The sequence below is a fragment of the Uloborus diversus genome, chromosome 8 (assembly GCF_026930045.1).
Source record: "Uloborus diversus isolate 005 chromosome 8, Udiv.v.3.1, whole genome shotgun sequence".
In the NCBI taxonomy this organism is placed as follows: Eukaryota; Metazoa; Arthropoda; class Arachnida; order Araneae; family Uloboridae; genus Uloborus; species Uloborus diversus.
Window position 1 is genome coordinate 100,717,806 of NC_072738.1, and position 22,959 is coordinate 100,740,764.

The window sequence follows — 22,959 nt, forward strand, 5'->3', positions numbered from 1 at the left end:
CTGGTTTATTTGTATAGAAATTATTATTATTACGTACAACATCTGAAAAAGCATCTTCCATTGTCAGAGTAAAGAAAGGAGGAAGTTCTTTAAATATTAGGGCTGTAGTGGGGATGGGACGCACTGGCATGATGATCTGGTACTTATCTACTTGATCGATCACAGTTTTGGAAGATTTTTTCAAACAATAAATATTTTTATCATCTTAAAAAATCTTAATTTCTCCTCTCAAAAAGGCATTGTTGCTGAGCTATCAGTTTTGGACCAGTCAGTGAGCAGAAATCTGTCGTGGGCAAATAAAGGGCAATAACAGCTAATTTTATTTATTTATTTATTTTGCATTTTTGTCATCTAGATTCATGGTACAAGCTTGCTTATTTGGTTCCTGCTGAAAAAAGTATACTTTTAACATTTCTCTATTATTAGTACTGAATCCAAAACACATTTCCTCAACTATCTCGAAAACTCATTTCGTCAGATACTGTCATTTACCCGAGTGCCCGCAGCAGAAATAACTCCTGTATTTAGTGAACCTGAAACCTATTCACCATGTAAATGGTAGAGATTTTTTGGATAGCTGAGAACAGAATATTCCTGAAAATGTGATGCTCATAATGAGCTGTATCAGAGTCACATCAGTAAGCTTAGCAGGCTGTGAATTTAGCTACATGAGCACTTATGTCCCCAAATCAATGCCAAGACTCCTTATTCTACAAATGGCAAAAGTCATCGACTTACACCACAGGCCAGCGACTGATAAATCAGGGTTCCGGCTAGGATGTGGGACTGCACAATGTTCACAATATTACTCAAAATCTCACTCAACAAATATCCATTTGCATGCAGTTCCCACAAAAGTCACACTTTTAACTCTTTTTGGTGAAAATCTCACCTTAAACTTTCTCTAGAGTGAACCCTGTGAACTAACAAACTAATATGGTTGGCAAGCGAACCAGGCAATGGTATCAGTGAAAATCCTTTATGAATAGTAACTGTTATGATCTTTTGAATTATTTAACTCGACAATATTTTTCTTAGTAACATTAACATCACTCTTATTTTAATGCATTTTCCCATGCGTAAACCAATTATTTAATGAAAAATAGTACCAATTTTTTTGAAGTGGTATTCAAAAACGGCATTTCTGTGCATGACATCACATGTAGCCAGAATATAACAAGCTTTGGGTTAGCAAATTACTACATTAAATGTGCTGATTATTACTATCTGAGCAAAATCATGATCTAGTTGGAAAAAAAAAAAAACTTGTATGGATAAAGTTCAAGAGAATAAGAAATAAATGAAAAAATATTCATTTTTAAGCATTCAGATCCATCCTTTTTATGCAACATCATGAGTCATGTGACAACCATTAAATATAAGTTCATTCATTACATTAAACACTACAACATTAAAATTGTAACAAAATGTCAAATTAGACAATTGAAGTCATAACATTCTTTTTTTTAATAAACGATTTGTGTAATAGAGTGTTTATAAATGAAAATTGAACTAACTACTTAATATGGTAAACGATGTAACTAGATGCAATATGCAAATTTATTAATCTATACAATACAAATTGATTTAAGATTTCACCATCTTATTAAGACAGAAGTAGAATAGCTGGAAATGTTATCTTTTCATTAAAAAACTTGACAAAAATAAAAATTAAGCAAGCAATTCACTATTAACACTCACACAGAATTTCAATTAAAAATTTTCTAATTGTAAATTTAATAAAAATTAAAAGAAATTTCATTTATTTTCCTCAGAAAAACGAGTTGTAAACATCAAAACTGTAAAAAGTCTGATTCTCATATAGCAAAGTGATTGCATTTTTCAAAATAAAGGCATATAATTTTAGATTTTCATTTTAACAGGCATACAACAAACATTATTAATAACAATAGACATATCTGTTGAAAGTTTATGGTGATTTAAAAATTACAAAAGAATTTAAGGGGGTAAGAAGTACACAGAAATTTCGGAGAATTTTTAAATAGCTTTTCTGGCCCCCCTCCATATTGTTCACCCCTATATTTTATGCCTAGTTTAAAAAATATTGGGCCCCCTTCAGGCTCAGGCTAACAGGTGTTCCCCACCCCATGCATGCCCCTGGCGAGAAGATAAAAGCATGAGAGATGGATACCAGATTTCTGCGATTAATAATAACAATAATAAAATACTGGAATTTCAGTGTTCACTTTTGTAAAGGCATACCTTCCATAGTGATCACTGATGCAGAAAGATTGGATCAAACATTTGCATTTTACCTCCTTCCTCTATGAGGATCTTTGATGCTCGGGAATTGTAATATTCCCAAGCATGAAAGATCCTCTGTGCCAAATTAGGCAAAGATACGATAAAAACTGGATTTGTAAAAAAAAAAATTCATTTTTATATAGATGAATACATTATGAAAACAAATGTTTACTTCTAACACTAACTATGACCACCTAGTCTCAAGGTATCCAAGTTGTGTTGTTGTTGTTTTTTTGAAAAACACCTCCGCCCGTTTTTTTTTTAAATACCAAGAACAATTGATGCGGCAATGGTTCCATCAGTTTTTGTTTTTTAATTCTTACTTTAAGTGCAGAAAACTAGTGATGCAGAATAGTAGCATTCCTAGCAAAGGTGTCACCGGGGGGAAGTAATTTCTAGTTATCTCCCCCCCCCCTCGTTCAAGGGCAGGTTCAGGGGGGGTCAAAGGATCAACTGACCCCCATGACGTGAATCTTACAGCAATTATTATTAAGCTTCATTTTTAAGATCCAAAAAAATAGTACATGGAATTTTTGTTTCAAATTTCTTGCTAGGTTCTGTAAGCCTTAAGAAGTATGATTATTGATGAAAATCTGAGGGAATCTGACTCACACATGGTGCATGTTGCGCCATTGAGATATTTAGGAGGGGGAGGGGTTGAAAAGGCTCGATCTCATTAGGGGAGAGGGAGCTGCTCTGTAGCATATAAGGTGGTTCAATATTTTTTTTATATTGGAGGTACAACGCTAGTCATTCAAATTTGGCCCCTTTTATAAACATTTCTGGATCCGCCTCTGCTCCCATTCCTTATGAAAAGAATAAACTTTTGATGTTTTATACGATCATGAAACTCATACAATCTTTAGAAACGAATTTTTATTTTTCTGTGTAATCAAAGTTTACATTTATAGAAAAGTATAAATTATGAACTTATTTTATGTAAAATTTACCTTAGACGCATTTATAGCCACCCCCTTCCCACAATATTATGCTCCATTTTCGTTGAAATTTGAGATTAAATATCATTTAAGAAACATTTGGATTTGAGGTATTTATGTTTCTGATAAGATCTTAAAGCGCCCCCCCCCTCCTCCAGAAGAGTGTTATCCGGGGTGAACTGCCCTCTGAGGTGATGCTACTGGTGCAGAAATCTTTTAAATAAAATGAATTCATCAAATGATAATGTTTATGAAAAGAATAACAAATGATAAGGGCAAATATGGGTAGTAATAGCAGGGCATATAGATTGTGAAACCAGAGAATATAAAACAGGGCTATATAGATAGTAAAATAACCAAAAATGGCAGCTAGTTTTGAGCAACCTTTAGGGCAATTGAGAACAATCTTGCGGGAAACTATGGATCCGAAAATTGCATCCTAAGTTGAGAACAGTACACGGTTGAAGTTCTGATTATTTAAAAAAAATTTTGTGTGATATTGGCTAAAGAGGTACATAAGCGATTAAGCATAAAATAGATTTTGAAGCTCAGCAAACTAATTTTCAAATTTTACATCTAAAATTTTGGATTGCATCAAATTTTAATCCTTGATTAACGTGAAAGAATAGACGTCTTCCCATGTTTACTTATTAAATGTTTTTATAAACTCCATATTTGATTTATTTAAAATGGTACCTAGCAATTTTGACACCTAAAGTGCTTTCTCTTTTAGTATCGACAAAAAAAGCTTGCTATTAAGCTTGCAGAGGGTTCCTCATTTTCTAAACCGTTTTTAATTGTAATTTACTTATGTTGGTACTTATAAATTTTTAATAAGTTGGTTGATTATTTTGCATGTGTTTTCAAAAATAAAATTACTGAATGTAAGAATTATTTTGTGAAAGTGCTCATAAAATTGATAGCAATGTTGAACAGCATCAAGCCTCAAATTGACTTTCAAATGGAAACATTATAAAGCATTTAACTAAAATTTAACTAGATTGATGATGATAAAACATTACCTGCAGCAAGAATAAATAGTGTGCCTTCTTCCGCTTGTTTTCTTGATCCATTAACATGAGCTTCCAGATATCTTCCATGTTTCAGAGCAATGGCTTCACAAATTTCATTAGATGTGTCTGGATCAAGAGACGTCATTTCTACATATCCTTTTGTTTCTTGGGGATCTTGCTCTAGCCCTTGTTCCATTCCTTTCAAAACTCCACAATTTCCAAAAACAAGTGCTTTAGCAGCATGAGAATCAGAAACACAACAAAACACAATGTCAGAACAGGCAACCACATCTGCAGGAGTTTGACATCTGAAATACAAAAACAAAAAATAAATACAATAAAAGGCAAATCAGTACGTCAGATTTGGTTCTGATTTTCTGAATAAAATTTTGTATTTATAAAACAATGAAAGCAATAATGAAGTAATGTTCTTACAACAAGCAAATCAGAAACATGTTTATTAGTAACATTTGAAGATGGCACCGAGCAATAATAAATTCTACATTATTAGAAATGTGGTTTTATAAAAAGGAGTGACTATATGGGCTTGGGGGAAGGGGGAGGGTGCAAAATTAACTTGAAAGGTAATTAGAAAGCATTTAAACTGAAATCGGGCTTTCAAAATCTAAACATAACTAAAGTTAACAATTAAAGCTTCCTGAAAATAAGCCAGGGAGGTTTAATTGTTTAACTTTAACAAAGGGTAATGTAGAGGTAAAAGGGTAAAATGGTTGCAAAATCCGTTTTTTCCAACTTCAGTTGATAAAAAATAAAAGCAATGCATTAAACACTTTTTTTTTATCATTTCACATTACATTAACTGAGCTGCCATTGAGTTCTGCTATTAAAAATAGTAGCTTTAGTAGATAGTAATATGAAAAATAATCTCAAAATTAGTTGCCATGTGTAAAAATAATTAAAAAATAATCTTCCGTTTTTTAATAGCATTTATATCATAGCAATGTAATGTTCAATAAATAGATATATCTTGACAGCGTGGTATAAAAGGGGAACCACTCAAAGCAGGGGACCAAACCTATATGAGGGGCTTTTTTTCCCCAATAAGCTTTTTCAAACAATCCTTGGAAAAAAAAAATCCAATTTTTGTTTCTATCAGACTTTAGTCTAGCCTTTTTAAACAACCACTAAAGAAACACGTACTGACATTCTGGTATAATTTCATTGTCTGACTGTTAATTAAAGACAACAATTGCACTGCATAAAAAGTGCAAGAAATGTTGCAATCAAGACATATCCAATCGTGTGGAAATTAGTGGTCCTTTTTTAAAAAGGAAAATAAGGCCACAAAAAAAAAAAAAAAGAGCAAAACTTTGACATTCATTCCGAATGCAAATAGCAGTAAACAAAAATAATTGTAGCGAAAACTAACTTTTTGCGAAAATCGCAATCATAAAACTATAAAACTAACTATTTACAAAAAAGCCTGATTAATAAAACTAACTTTTTACAAAAATCATGATTGCAAAAACAAATCAGAAAGTAGAGAGTAAACTCATAAGCAAATTTCCATTTCATTTTCTTCTCTTGGAAAAAAGAAGATTTTATGTACTTAGTCCCTTTTTCAGCAAAATAGAATTAAAAAAAAAAAAAAAAAAAAAAAAAAAAAAAAAAAAAAAAAGGTTGCTTTTTCACTAAAATAGTATTTAAAAAAAAAATCTCTGACCCACTTCCCCCAGTCAACTCTAATTTGAATTCTGAAACTTTGAATTCAAATTATGTTTTTTGCAATCACGAGTTGCAACAAGACACTACGCATTAGAGTTATTGTTTCTAGAAATGGCGCACCCCCCCCCCCCCCCCAAGCATATCCCTCCTCCTGGGAGGTTACATGTGTATAGTTGAGTGTGTGCATGTAGGCGTGTGTATGCGTATGAGCATGCGTGTGTAGAAGATGGACGCCGCTGCCCAAGAGAACTGGATTAAGGGGGACAGTGCTCAGGACCAGAGGAGCCGCGCCAGTGGGCGGTGGTGCTGCAGACGCCCCTGGTCTAAGCTGAAAAAGGAACCACAACATCAAGGACGGTCAAATGAGAACAATAAGCTATTGTGATTGCTCAAAAAATAGAAAAAGTTTTGTCATCAAGCACATTAGCTCTGTTTTCCTATTGAATGTTTTTCAGAACCATACTGATTTATAAAATTTAACTCCCGATGGAATGTTATTTATCAAATTAGTTTTATTTAAATAACACACACAGCTCATAATAAACTCTGCCACATCCGGCATTTCATTTTATTTTCATTCTAATAAAGAATTAGATCCAGTAATAAAAAAAAAAAAAAAAAAAAAAAAAAAACAATAGTAGAAATACATAGAGTACTTTTGTGCCGAAAAAACTAATGGATTAAACACTAATAACCAAGCATAAATTTTGAATGGCTTTTAAGAAAATCATTGTTTTTTATTGCAGACATTATTTGGGTTGCTCCAAAAATAACAAACTAGTATAGAAATAAAACTGACGCTAGAATGCTTTAACAACATGTTTTTATGTTTGTAAAATAAGTTAAAACAAACACTATTATTATTATACATTTAAATAATTTTTTGACATGATAAATGTCATTCCCGTGTGTCCCTACCTCCACCGTAAAGCAAAATCAGCTCTAAAGATTCAGGAAGCCATGCATATTTGTACAGAAATTGTTGTTTAACCTCTTAACAAGTGTTATGCAATGTTGTAAAATAGAAAAATATAAACTTTTCAAGGTTTGCACTATTTAAAAAAAATAGTAAAAAATGTCCTTTGATTTTTTGTCATTCCCCTGTCGAGGAATGGAATGAATGTTTCTCACACCTGGTAATAGTTGTATTAACTCATAATTTAATCTTTGAATTCTGGTCTCATCATAGAAATAATCTTAATTAGTTCTTTTTGAATAAATACACGATGTTGAGTATATTTGGGTGATCCCAAGTTAAATCTTGATAAGTATTTTTAATGACTGTCATTACCCTGTCTCTGATAATTCATTTAATTTTGTAATAATCGCTCAATGAATGATTGACTCTTGTTTGTATAGAGTTTCCCCCCTTACTTTTAGTGACATTGATATTTGTTGTTTGCAGTTATGACAATATATAAGTTAACTTTAAATTTTGTCATTCCCCTGTCGTCCTTCCCCTGCAAAATGTAAGGGAAACAAATAACCACAATAACTACTTTTTGGACAACACGACACTGGATCTTTTTCAATTTCATAAAAGAAGTGTTTCCTTTTCCCACATAAATTATAATATCGTCAATAAAACACATTATTTCCTCTAAGTGTCATTCCCCTGGCACAGTGAATGCCATTCCTTGCCATGTCCAAATTGCGCTGTTTAGAGAAAATGACCCATTTCTCCGGGTGTCATACATTTTGGAAAATAATTCTTTATTAAAAAAAATATTTTAATGAGAGCCTATAATGAAAAGACAAGTTCTGAAGGTTTTTTTGAACCCTAATTTATTTCTTTTTGACTGTTCAAATCCAAATAATGATCAAAAAAGTGAAATTTAATGCCTAATTTTCATTATTCCAAGATAAAAATTAGGCATTAAATTTTACTTTAAAGCGCAGAGTTTCATGCATATTTTATGTTTTCAAAATTTGATGCTCCTTTTTTCTTCCCTGTTCTGATTGTATTGTAGATGCCAGGAGTGCACACCCCCCCCCCCAAGTTCAATGGCGCAAACCCCCTCAACAATCCCCCCTTTTATTTTCAGGTCTCTTTTTTATTTTATTTTTTTAAATACCTTTTTTATTTTTTTTAACTATTTCATTAAATATTTTTTTGATATTTTTTAAAAAAGATTATTTTTTTATTGTTATTATTGATATTTTATTTGAAAAGTTCTGTGCTACGCCAATGACACACACACACAAACTAAATAAATAAAGGAAATTAAATACAAACAGAATAAACTGAAATAAAATAAAATACAAACAAAATGAACTTAAATAAAATAAAATAAATAATTTAAATAAAAAATAAATGAATAAATTAATTTAAAAAAATAACCCCCAAAAATTTAGATGGCACAATTTGAGCCAAAATCCCCCCCCCCCCTTCCCGTGGGCACCCCTGGTAGATGCAGCATAGTAATGCCGACAAGTGTGCGGGTGTTAGAGCCATTTATGCCTTCAAAGTACTCTTGGGCTTCTTTAGTTACTTTTTCTCTCTCATTATTTAAACATTAGTTAGAGTTAAGATTCATAAACAATACTGATGTGTGGTGCATGATGTATCTCTATAAATTTTAAGTAACCAAGCAAATTAAGTAATAAGATGAAGTTTTGACTGAGACATGCTTTTTAGGCTATTTTGAAATGTAAAAGACTGGGGGGAGGGAGGAGATAATAATGACAGTGAACTACTTGGGTTTTGCTCTATGTAATTTTTAAAAAATTAGTTTGTCTGACTTGTGCATTTATGTACATAAAGTTGCATTGATTGGAAAAATTGGCAGCAAAACTTGCAGCACATTAAAAAAATTAAATAATGCTGCAAATTTTAAAACCCAGGTCTTTATGCCTAAAGCTTTGCTAGTAACTTTGCATGAATTGACTTTCTGAAAATTCATGAAAACATTTGGGGTTGGGGATGGGGAGGTTTGGCTGTACAAAAAAACAGCATTTTGGTTTTAACCAAATAACCCTGTGTAAGTAATATATATATATATATATATATATATATATATATATATATATATATATATATATATATATATATATATATATATATATATATATATATATATATATATATATATATATATATATATATATATATATATATATATATATATATATTGGATAAAAGTATAGTAAATTTGTGACTAAAATAGTGCTTAAAAAAGGTTCAGTAAATCAATTTTTTAAATTAAAAATTTCAAATTTAATTATTTTTTCAATTATAAACTGCTTGTACTAGTTGCTGTAAATGCTTGTAATTGCTAAGTACTTGATTTTTAATGCAATAGCTATGGTGTATACTTAAATTACTCTTTAACAGATCAGGTGTTTTTTACAAATAGAATTAAAGCAACTGTTGAAAGAGGAACTATTTTTTTCTGCATGATACCAAAAGAATGCCATCTTGAAACTTTGAATAAAGGTTGCTAACAGAAAAGGCTAAGTAACAAATTTTTTTAAAGCAACTATGCTTTGTTATATATTTTTTAAAACCTCATGAAGGACTGAACAAAACAGCACCAATTGTAGACTTCTAAATCAAATAGTACTTTAATTACAGCCCTCTTAAGATTTTGATCAATGTAAAATTTAAGATTCCTTCAAAATTTAAAAACGCATAAATTTGGAAAGAATTGTTAAAAAAAATTTGTAACTTTAGTTTTTTCATCCTAAAGAGAAGTATAATAAACATCATAACAATCTAAAACATTGACCTTCAAAATTTTTTTTTTATTGGTTGATTTGATATGGACTGACCCAAGAAGAATACTTGAAGGCTATTTCTGCCATAAGCAGGTGAAGGAGTTTTTTTTTTTCACTTTTGCCATCTATTGTACGTTAGCTTTATTGTACAAACTTGCTCATTTGGTTTTGCTGAAAAATAAGCACGAAAAAACATCTTATTACAACAATTCCCTACTGTTAGTATTGAATCCAAAACGCATTTCTTCAAATATCTTGAAAAACCTCATTGAAATATTGCTGCAGGTACAGCCGTTTACCTGCCCCCCTACAGCAGATTTACACCACAAATCCAGCAATGCAATCCACAAACCTATACAGTGAAACCTCTCCTAGCGGCCACCCCTCCGTTCCGTGAAAATGTGGCCATTCTCAAGGGTTTTCATAATTGAACTTGAACCATACTACAGTAAAAACCCTCCTAATGGACACCCCTCTTATGCGGACAATTTTTAATTCCCCGATTCCAAGGAATATAACATTATTAAACCCCTGTACTGCGGTCACTCTTTCTATTGTGAACAAAATATTTGTCCTGTTAGTGTCCGCATTAGAGGGGTTTTGCTGTACTAATGTTATAATTCAACACTTTTTAATATTTTTAAAAGAAAATAAGAATAATAAAAGGTTTTATTCCATGATTTTTCCTTTTTAGAAAAAAAAATCATTCAGTTTGTATCCATATAAAATTTTACAGAAACTGCTTTTACTTTTCAAATTGATTTTTAATTTGGTAAAGCAAATCTAGAATCCAGTCATCATAATTACCGATGATATCCCAAATTTTCTCAAATTTGCTGTGCTGAAAACTTTACTTTTGTTTATCACAATTAATATTAAAAACAACATTGTCTAATTCCAAAATACTGCCGAAGTCTTTTTTTACAATCATTAATCAATGAGTAAAAATTTAAATTTTCCTCAAAAGCTAAAAATTGTTCCCTCTCAGGGAAAAAAACATCAGTCCTCATCAATTATTAAATTAAGGTAGCCAATTGGAGAGTTGTACCTACACGGGTCTATATCTCAAAATGCCCCCCCCCCCCCCCACACCAAAACCAGGCACCACAAAAAGATATAGAGAATTCCTAGCAATTCGCTGAACGAAAGCATTCAGGTCAAAGGAAAAAAAAAAGAAATGAAATTGTAGTCACCAATCTATTTCAAAAGCCCAGACTGGCGAATACCCTGGCGCTCAGAGGGGTTTTAGTGGCCGCTCTTAAGGGTTGATTTGACATTATGCGAATAGACCGAAAATTCTGTTCTGAGGAAAACTGGCCGCTAACAGGGGTGATCACTTCAAGAGGTTTCACTGTAGTACTGAAAGTTTAGTGGTGATCTCTCCTTAGCAGAATGTTGGAAGGCATTGCAGATATGCTCAATATTATCCATGTCTGTGGATTTAAGAAGCCAACGGAAAAGTTAAAAGTCAGAACAGGGCTCCTTCCTGCTGCCTGGGTGTTCCCAATGAGTGGGGCATTATGTCGCTTGTCTATACCAGCATTGTACTGCTGACATTGCCTATATCTGTCTTGTACAATTAGCCAAGTGCATGCAGGGCAAAGTGAAATAGTTGATTTTGTTTACTAATTCAATCACTTATTCACTTACGCATTAATGAATTCATTCATTCACATTCTGGCATTAAATAATTCTTTCATTCATTCATCCATTCATTTATTTTCTCACTCATTCACTATTTTAGTCACCTATTTTTTCTCATAAGGATCATTCTTCAAAAAGTGTAACTTTTCTGTCACACGCCTTTTGCAGTAAAAACTTTACGGAACAATTCATTCAACAATGATTTTTATTTCATCAAAAATAGATCTATTTAAACCTGCCAACGATTTTTTAATATTTTTTATTTTAGTATATTTTTGTTTCACATGTGAATTCTCACTTCTGCAGCATGTAATACACCTTGTGTGACTGTTTATGTTGTTTAATAACTTATTTAATTAAAAATATATACTTATTTATTTACTATTCCTTTCACAAGTGTCTCAAATACTAATTGTTTAAGTGTATCTAATATTTTAATATTGTGTTTTTGTTTGCTTTAGTAGGAGAAGGAGTCATGTCACACAATAAATGCTCACCTCCGTTACCTAACAAAATGCCATTCCTCATTAACACGTGGTAGTAATGACATGAAATTTTAGTTTCCATGATACAAGGGAGCCCTCATGTTTATTTTCAGCCATAGTTGAAGTTGTGAGACTTAGTCGGAAAACAAGAAGATAGATTTTGCTTTAAAAACTTGGTGCGGTTATTCTGACCTTTCACCTCCGTGAACTTGTATTTCAGTAACGTATATTATTGTAAAAAAAAGAAGTGAACATGTTTTCATATGCTTAACATGTGCAGCAACGAAGAAAAAAAAAATTCCCTGAAAAATGTATCTTTCGGGCCTATATTAATGGAAAATTCCTCACCTCTGTGAATCTCACCTTTGTGACAGACCTTATCAATGTCATTATTTCTGAGGTGAAAATAAATGATGGAGGGGGAAATACATCAATAATAGGCAGTATATCAAAATTATAAATTGCCAGTATATCCTTAAATTTACTAAATATTATTTTTTAACATACATTTGAAACTACTAATTAAGCCCTACTTTAATTAAGAGAGCTTAATATTATATTCCCCCTAATCATTAAAATAGCTGTTTGCTTGCACAATTAACAAAATTACTACTTTGATATTCAATTGGCCTTGATTTTTAAACATTAAAAGTTTTTTTTCTTTTCCATTTCTGTGAAAAAGGCATCTTTTAAATTTTTTATTTATGAGTAAAATAATTGAAACTTAGCTGGACCATTGTTTATGGTTACTTCTAGTAGGTAACACTTTTATGTAAAAAAAAAAAGATTTCGAAATTGAAAAATATTTGCGTTCAAAAGTTATGTTTTCTAGAGAATGACCCATAACTATTATTTAATTTTTTTTTTCATTATCTATTAATTTATTCGTACTAGAAATTATTTTATTGGAAAAATTTATTTTTTTTCCACTTGCCCCATAAAATATAAAATGAAAATTTTCATGTAACCAAAATCATCTGGGGAACAAACCTGCTGTCACTGAAGCAGAATATTTAACGATGTTCTGCAAAGTAAGATTGTTTGACCAAAATTGTTCTGCAAGTACTTCAAGCATCGTATAACACAAGCAACCAATGTGACCTTTTCTATAAATCGGGGGCTCTAAATCAAAATCTTATCAGTTTTTTTTTTATTTCAGTTTTTAAAATTTCACTGTTGCTATGTGGAACCTAAACTGATTGAGAATCTCCAAAAATATTTTATATGCTTTCTAAAATGCATAGGAAAAAAAGGATACAAAATTTTATAAAAAATCTAAACCTAGGTGTCAAACCACGTTTTGCTTGTTATTCTTACATGGCATGAAGGAGGAATCAAAATAATGTTTATAAAAAATAAATAACTAAAATAATAAATGAAACAAATCAAGTTAGGGTAGCAGATAAAACACTTTAAAACTTTCTAAACAGTTGAAATATTTTCAGGATGCAAAAGGATTGTAAGGAGATAAAATTACTTACATTTGACTGACAATAACATGTAATAAAATAAAAATTGCAAATAGGGATTAAGAATAGCTCTCACTAAGTTTCACAGGAAAAAAAGACAAGGAAAATGATTAGAGTTTGGATTATGTGCACCAAAAAATCATGAAAAAATCCATGCATATATATGCACTAAAAATACTTTAAATATTCACTAAATGCTAAAAATTATGCATTAAGAGAGAAAAAATATTTGCTTTTTTTAAATCTTTCGTGAAGAAAAAAGAAAAATCTAGTGAAAAACACAAAAAATATGCATTAAAAATTTTTACTATTTTTATGTATTTATATGCATTAAACGTCAAGAGGGGCCAAAATTAGTGATTACATATGCACCTATGCAAAAGATGGTTTTGTAATCTGTGCAAAAGTAAATAACTAATTAAATTAATAAATAAAACTAGGGTTTTAAAGAAATATTTTTAATTTTTTGAATTTAAAAAATAGGAAATATTAGTTAAGTTGAACGTAAGTTATTCATTGTCAAATAAGCATGCATGAGAAACTTTGAAAGAGTTATTTCTTTTACTTAAAATTTCAAAAAATGTTATGCGAGGTAATGTAATGGGACCCCAAATTAGTTTACAGTCAAGCCGTTCCAAGACTTTTCGCGAAAGTCGAAATTTGGAGTGGAAAAATGTATGTGTACAAATTTTTTAAAAACATAACAAGTTCTTTTCGACATTTTACACACATTAAACACCATTCAAACTGTTTTAAAGCATTCCTCAACTATTAGTTTCTTACATAAAGTACTGAACTTTTATTGTATTTAAAAAATAAAAAAGAGCTGTTTTATTCAATATAAAATACTTCAAGATGCACAAAATGAATGATCAATGAGAGGGAAAGACATAAGATAAAATAATAGGGTACCCATAGTATGTAGTACTAATAAAATGCTTCACAATAATAGGTACTGTACAGTAGATACAGTAATAATACCTGTAATTTAAAAAATGAAGATGATGATGCTTTATGCTCAAGGATCAGATTGTTATTTTTATCTATTACATTTAAATTCACTTGCTTGGCCTTTTCTTTTATAAAGTTTCCATTTACGGCTACCCCCCCCCCCCCCTTCATGATCTCTTTAATCCACAATACAAGAGCAGCATCCATTTTAATAATATTTACTTTGCTCGGACTCTGCAAGCTTCAATATTGAAACTAAATTCTGAACTTTTACGGATATCTTTTTGTTTTGACTTTTAATGGTACATATGGAAAATTTACTAATACTTATAGTCGTGCTACCATCAACGTTTTGTAATTGTTCAAGCGTGTGGAGAATCTCCCCCCCCCCTCTTTTTCTGTCAGAAACTTTTTCATCCCATCTTCCTAAACTTTAGATGGAACTATGCACTAATGCGCCATTATATGTCATCAACTTTACTATTTAGAATGAAAGAAAAAAGAAAGATACTGAGTGGTTATTAGATGCATTACCAATGCAATGAGCAGACTAGTTTGATGTGGGAACTTTTGCTGTCAGTGATGCTAAAGGGATGTAATAACCTTCACGAAATCAATACTTAGTAGTCAACAATAAAGCCAATACTTCCTTCCAAAAAAAATCGTGTTGTGGAAGAGGGAATCCACGTCAGCTCTAAAACTCATTACTTGTGAAAAACTCAAGTTATAGCCATTTTGCGTAAGTTGAATCGTGTTGTAGCGGGAGTTGACTATATATAGAATTTCGATTGCATCGTAAACAGAGGTGTGTATGTAAGGACTATATATTCTCAAGTAGATAGAAATTTAAAAAAAACATACATGGAAGTCATTTTTTTAAAAAATAACTTCATTAAAATTAGTTTTGATAAAGCTGTCAAGCAAAGAAAACTTGGAGAATGATTTCTGGAAACCCTTGTAAATTAAATATTGGAGTTCATTCTTTTATACAATTTTTAAAGCGAACAGTACAATATTATCACATGTGATAATTGTAAATAAAATTAAATATATATATATATATATATATATATATATATATATATATATATATATATACATATATATATATATATATATATATACATATATATATATATATATATATATATATATTATAAAAGACAACCTTCCCTCAAAAAAATTTGTTTTCGACTGTGATTGCAAAGATTATCGCTAAAGACAGTAAAGACTTGTGTAGGCAGACTTAAACAAGTTCACATGTTTAGAGGGCTTCAAGTTCTAGATGGATTATGAAAGAAATCTGTTCTTCAGACTTCAGAGAATATCCGCGTAGAGTTTTAAACGTTTTCTGAAAGTCTTGTTAGCTTGAAAACTGTGGATGACTTAAAGGGGGGAGGGTAGTAAAAGATGCCGATTTTTAGACATTTCTTTCGAAAAGAAGACGTTGATAATATCATGTTATTTGTCATATAAGAGAGAAAGGAATATAGACATTTCCATTACAGCCCTCCAAAAATAACTCACAGCCCACTATCCCTTCCCCTCCATACAATGATCCTCATCCAGGAAACTTTTGACTTCCAATGAGATGTACCATGAGTGCTCACGGAGTATATGTCCTAAGGTTCCGATACAAACCTCAGCAATTATTGTGTGAGTTAAAAACTAGATAAATAGATAACATAGTTTCCCAACCACCAACCCTTAATCAGAACAGCAGTAAATGCACAAAAACGAAAGAGGGTAATAAAAAAGGGGGAACATATCTTGTTTGTTTTTTAATTAAATATATTTTTCCAAGGAAAAAAATAGGCGTTTAGCAGTAGTTTTTTTTGTCAGTGAGGAACTTTCCATTGACAGTAACAAAATGGATTCAACCAAAGGCTGATACCTCCCCCCCCCCCGGATGATACAGTTCTGAATTTTCTATATTTTCCTTTTTTTGCTTTTTAATATTTTACATATAGTAATCCAAATTTTTCACCAGGGGGGCAGTTGGCCTATTCCAGGAGGGGGAGGGGCAAAAAAAAAAAAAAAAAAACACTGAACACTAATAGGAACAACAATCAAAAGGTAGGAGCCATACATATAACTGCATTTCTCTTTAATTTACAATTTTGAGAAGATACTAAATCTTAATAAGGTTTTGTAAAGTTCTAGATTTCAGAATGATTAATAAAGGAAAAAAATAGAACATATCTTATCCAAACAGTTTTTAGGTTTTAAAGGTACTTGTGAAGAGTTATGTTAGGCCCTTATTCATTCTAAGGGCAATTCCATGATAAGGTCAACCAGATGATCAAATTTTCAAAATTTAAATTTCTAAACAAATAAGGTGTCATTTTAAAGGTCAAGAGTTGTATATTTTGAAATGCCTGTCTAAAATTTTATCACTTCAGTTATTAATAAGTTACAGGAGGTTAAACTAAGGTGAATATCTTGAGTATTTTCAAACCATATTTGGTGACTGTCGAAGAAATTCTGTTTTTTCCAAAAATACATAATAATATTATGAATTGAGATGAATAACCATTTAAAGATACAATGTGTTGCTGGTGATGTTGCAAAAATGTGTCAAAATATGATTCATTTTGATTTGTAAAAGAATTTCTCTGGGGTACATTAAGTGTACCACAGAGGTTTAACGTTGGGGTACATTAAGTGTACCTCAGAGAGGACATACATTAAGTTTACGTCCAACACCAAAATGGGCAGTTAATTATGCTGGCCAATAATTTTAAAGCTACATACAGGTATTTTTGGGTACAACGTAAGATTTTCAATCTCATTAAAAATCATGTTTTCATTTTGTAACAAGCGAATATTTTTTACGAAAATCTAGGTGTCAGATGTAAAATTTTCTTACGTATGACACTGTTACATTCAACAAACATTTCAACAAACAACATATGTTTTCAACTGTGTTTCTCCTATTTTTGCCTTTGATTTCAAAGTTAAAGTGAAACATGCATAAAAAACAACTTAGTGAATTTACTGTTAGCCCGGTCAATTTAGACATAAAAATAGTGATCAAATAACAAAAATTACATGAAAGCTAAATTTTTGTAGAGACCTTAGGTTTAGCATTACAAATAAAGTGCCAAAAGTCCCCGTCGATCCCATGTGAGCTAAAAAAGTTATTTGGGATCAAAGGTCAAAATTTTATGTTTTTTGGATTTTTCTCAAAAATGGTAAGTTTTATCAAAAAGTACCTCAGAACAAAGTTGTAGATCTCAAAATTCTCTATAAAAATGGTCCTCATGATTTTTCGCAAAGACCAAACCATTTCCCAGACATTGCGTACTCTCAAAAGACAGCCAGTCATTTACAGAATCCCCTCTACTCGCATGGCCTTGAATAACATCTGGCTATTCTAGTCCGTGTGGCATCGCTCACATACCCAGTGGTGCCTAACCCACTAAGGGCATGGGCGCACCCCTCGATATCACAGAGCCCCCCTTCAAAAGCAACAGCCCCCTCCAAAAACTGAGAAAAATACCCCTCAAAACAGCCTCCTTTAAATGTTTTTTGAGCTCTCAAACTGTAACCACATTTCATACAATAAAACATAGTTTGGCTGGCGAGTCGCATTATTATCTTGACTCCTGACAATGTTTGGCCCTAGTGATACATTGTGGGTAAGATTTCTGGATTCTAATCTGACTCTAAGTAATCTATCTCTCTTGGTTAGACAACAAACCGTGGTTGACGCTTCTTCATCTAATTTTGCGCATCATCTTACTGCTTTAGTATAACGTGAGGTATTGGGAATCATATAATTCAGTAGTTATGCCCTCAAGCACCATTTCTTTTAAAGTTTTATCTGATATTCCTTTTTTAAGAAGATGATCCGAGTTTTCCCACTTCTGTTTATCAAAAAACTCAAGTTGAAATCTGGTATTGTAAATTTTCGCTATACAATCGAATTCTTCAAACTTGCCATTGTACTATATTTTAATCATCAGCTCTTGTTCTGCAAATTGGTTACTTTGAGAATCTAAAAAATATAACACTAGGCATTGCGGATGACCATCATCAGAGAATTTGTTTTGAGACGGATTACGACGACCAGTTCGAAGATGGACAATGAACCTTTATAATTCCAGATTTCAATTTTGAAGCTGAGAGACTACTATGAGCTCATTGATAAGCAGAACTGGTAAAACTCGGCAGCTCCCTCTTTCAAAAAGGGGATTTCCGATAAAACTTTGAAAGAAATTGCTTGATGGTGTACCTACTGAGTAGTATGGTTTTCAAAACCTCACATGTCATACCAAAGCAGTGAGACGATAGGTTAAATAAGAGAAAGAAGTGTCAGGTACAGTTTGTTGTCTAACCAAAAGGGATGGATTTATTCGAGTCAGATTAGAATCTAGAAATATTAAGCCACAATACCATCAAGTCACAATTTCAATCAAGAATGAAAATAATGAGAAGTGTTCTAGTTCAACTCGCACGCCAAACTTGTGTTTTATTATAATCAATGTGGTTACAGTTTGAGGGCTCAAAACCCATTAAAATTTCTTAACGTCTTTTACTTCAAAGGGTAAGTTATGTGGGCTGTTGCAAGCCACATTTTTTAAAAAAATTTTATACTTAACCTTTATTCTCTATCATAGATAAATTTGACATTTTGAGCCAAAGTTATGGGCTAAGTGGAGAACTAACATTGTTTTTTTACTAGATAAGAAATGCTTTTATAACTTATTTTTTCCGTATCTATGTAAGAATTAATTAATATGAAAGCAAACTTTTACAAATCATAACTTCTAATATTTTTTCTCTAAGTACGGAGCAATACGATGTTATTCAATTCTGACACTATATTGGTCAAATTCAAGATTCAACACAGGTGTGGAACTTTAAAATACAGTTTACTATTAAAATGATCTTATGCAATGTGCAATCTACACAAAAAGTCTGCTCTTAAGAGCGATAACATCAAATTTTTCAAATTTTGATATTTGATGAAATTATTGTAACTTTTTCCAGTTTTTATGCATTTATGGTCAACTTCAAGGCACGAGTGACACCTCGAGATATTTTTTGCGGTCAGAATCCTTTTGCATAACCAAATATCTCTACAAAAGGAACTTTTCCGGGCTATTACTTAGCGTTTATCAGATTTTGATTTTATTCAATCCACCCTAATGAACATGGCCAGTACTTCAAAAGTAAGTCCACCTCGTACTAGAGCGGGATTAAGTGAATCTGAACCCAGATTTTGTTATAAAAAACACTGCTTATTTTGTGGCGAGAAAGTGGATGAAGAGGCTGAGAAGAACAAAACGCAGAATTATCGCAGAAAAATTCATAAATTTTCTACACTTGCATTCAAAGAATCCCTTTTACAATTAGTTAAAGATCGTTCTCAGGTGTGTCAAAAGCTGCCCTTGCACGTTTTAATTTGGAGTATGATTTAGTCAATGCTTTATTAATTTTTCTACGATAATTCTGCGCTTTCTTCTTCTCAGCCACTTCATCCACTTCACAGCCTCAAAATAAGCAGTGTTTTTAAAATCAAAAGCTGGATTCAAATTCACTTAATCGCGCTACAGTACGAGGAGGACTTACTTTTGAAGTGCTGGCCCTGTTCATCCTAACGTTGCTGCAGAGATTGAACTTTTTCGGGCGTATGATTTTCTGCAATCTATGCGACTTGTAACAGACTTTTGACTTCTTAAATAATCAGCATTCTTATAACTTCTCCCAACACTTGCATTGATTGAAGTTGGCATTCCACGACTGCCAAGCACAACAGTTTCACCTTCAGTCCAAAGTTTATTGCAAATAAAGCAAAATTGTGACAATATTGATTAGCATAAACAACAATACAGCAGGTACATCAGGGGTGTCCACCTAGGAGGGGTCATGGCCCAGACTGCGACATCGAAGTTTTTAGGGGTATTTTTTCATTTGGGGGGGGGGGGGGATCTCTGTGATGATGAGGTTGGTGCACCATTGCCCTTAGTGGGTTGGGCACCCCTGGGTATGTGAATGACGCCACATGGACTAGAATAGCCAGATGTTATTCAAGGACATGCGAGTAGAGGGTATTCTGTAAATGGCTGGCTGTCTTTTGAAAGTAGGCAATATCTGGGAAATGGTTTCGTTTTGGAGAAAAAATCATGAGGACCATTTTTATAGAGAATTTTGAGATCTACAACTTTGGTCTGAGGTACTTTTCGATAAAACTTACCGTTTTTGAGAAAAATCCAAAAAACCTAAAATTTTGACCTTTGACCCCAAATAACTTTTTTAGCTCACATGGGATCGACGGGGACTTTTGGCACTTTATTTGTGATGCTAAACCCAAGGTCTCTACAAAAATTTAGCTTTCCCGGAATTCTTGTTATTTCCATTGTCTAAATTGACCGGACTATGTATATACATTTAGGGTTGCTAGGGGTAAGTTTTTTGAGAAAAAGTGTGCTGAATGAACGTAATACAGTTGATTAAGATCAATTTTAGCAAATTTACCAAAACTATGAGTGGAAAAAGCAATTGGAAACACTAAATGAATGCGTCTATGTAAAGTTGGCTAAGGAAGAAACATAATCTTGATGGTTTTCTATCAGGTAAGTTTCACTAATACCTAATCACCAGATTTTGTAGCTGAACTAGCAATTCCTACTAAGTCATCATAGTTGTCTTGTATTTCACTAATACAAATATTACATCAGAGTTGTTTTTGAACTTCAAATCCTCACTGTTATGGGAGCAACCACTTATCCCATAGTGTGGGGACCTCTTATAGCGAAATTTTACGGGGTAAGTATATGCTAACCGGGAAACACTTTGGAAAATGCTGCTTAAACACGCCAAAAAATATTTTTCAGATTTTTTTTTGACTAAGTTCTCTGACCCACAAAAAAAATTCCACGTAACCCAAATATATGCAAAACTAATCACTGTGATGAACCATGACATGATCAATGTAAAAAAGTATAAAAACCATATGCATATTTCAGTTTTACGGGGTGACAGATTTACCCCAGTATCCCACTTTCCCCAATCAACCCTACTTTTGAATTTACTTGATAAATTTTGTTTCAATATATGTAACCTATAATTTACATATTTATAACTGTAATCATTGTTATGTATTTACATTTAAGAGCAATAGTTTACGTCCAATATGAACAATTTACGTCTGACACTGAAAATTTACGTATAACACCAAACTAAAAATATTTTTTGAATAATTTTATTCTTTATAATATCATTGAAAAAACTGGGAAACATGCTTCAATCATAAGTATACTTTAGAATTAAGCTGTTTTTAAATTTAGCATTAAGCAAATTCACAGATTTTTAATAATTTTTAAGGGAAACCATCAATTTTACTATTTGTGTGTTTATGTCCGACACCAACTCTCTAAATTTTTTTATTTATACTTTAGGGATCTATTTTGAAAAACTAACATGATTTTTTATTCAGTGGGATGAAGCAAGTATCTTGTAAATAAACTTAATCATTTTGGAACAGTTTATATTTGGTAAATGGAATTAAAACTGAGAAATTTTTCTTCATTTTTCACGTCCAACACCATGGAATTGCCCTTAATCAGGAGGCCTAGTCTCTGCCCAATACGTAAAAATTTAACGCATGCAACGCCCACCCGTGACGTCACTTTTACGTACGCAACAAAATTCGCTAGTCTCTGCCCTTTCTTACCGGACGCAAAAGGCAGCTGCCAAAACGCGAACGTACGGTAAATTAACGCCATGATTTTTCTGGCGTAAACCTTTCGTACGTACGTTTAAGAGTCAAAACAAAGATGGCTGCTGTATTCGCCGCGCAATGAGTTTTATGAAACTTGCTGAACTATTGGAACTTATCGAAAGAAAAGTATTGAAGAATCATCACACGCGTTGGATATTTTTGATGCAAGGTTTGTCAAACTTTATAAATAGATCAAAAGTTAAGTGATTAACGCCACAGAAGTGAAACATTGCTTTCCCTCCTGTATATAGGGTTACCAGCTAATTTGCGAGTACATTCTTCGTCACTGTTCTACAAACACAACATCATTTTTAATTCTTAGCGTTCATTTATATTTATTGATAAGAGTGAAGTAAAAGATCTTGCACCATGGCCCTACGAAATTTGCTGTTGATTTTGTTTGTACAGATTAATTATTTTCCGACAGGTAAGTGGGTCATTCCATTTTAAACCAAGCAATGAAATAAACAAAATTCTCAAGCTGATCGTTTCAGATTTTCAAGAAACTTTGCGAAATCCTACTACTCTCTGACACCTCAAATGTATATAAACTTTAAAAAAAAATCTATCTTACACAATTGATCAGTAACTAATGTCTGAGTTTGTTAAACACTATTTTCCCCGCAGTGTTTTGAAATGTTATACCTAACTCAAGTTCTATGGGAGCTTCAGAGTTGCATAATAGCTCATTTTAAAGAAAACTGCATATGCCTTACTTTGATGTGTAACAACACAAATATTTCAGATAAAAATATTTTTTCACAATTTTAAATTTTGACATTGTGTCTCAAAAATTCAGGGTTTTTTTTTTTTTTGTAATGTATTATAATGAATGCATCCCAAATGTTCAGAGTGGGCTCAGAACAGTTGATACAAATATTGTAGGATAATTTTTACAAAAAATTGGCTTAAAAAAATCCTGACTAGTGTTATGCCGGATGTCCGAGGGAAGATAAAGATGTGTATCCTTATCTGTTTTTTCCAGATCTTAAACAAATCTTTTATATTCTTAAATTTCAACACATATTTGAATTCTAAATATAGATAGACATGAAACACTCT

General features: G+C 32.0%; 1 protein-coding gene across 3 annotated transcripts in view; it reads right to left on the reverse strand.

Annotated features, from left to right (window-relative positions):
• Positions 1-22,959, reverse strand: part of LOC129227498 (cytokine-like nuclear factor N-PAC) — a 137,882-nt gene that overhangs the window by 71,048 nt on the left and 43,875 nt on the right. For all 3 annotated transcript variants that reach the window (XM_054862075.1, XM_054862073.1, XM_054862074.1), the window contains exon 4: positions 4,226-4,524. In XM_054862075.1, coding sequence (XP_054718050.1) covers positions 4,226-4,524 — 299 coding nt within the window. The remainder of the gene's footprint in view (positions 1-4,225; positions 4,525-22,959) is intronic.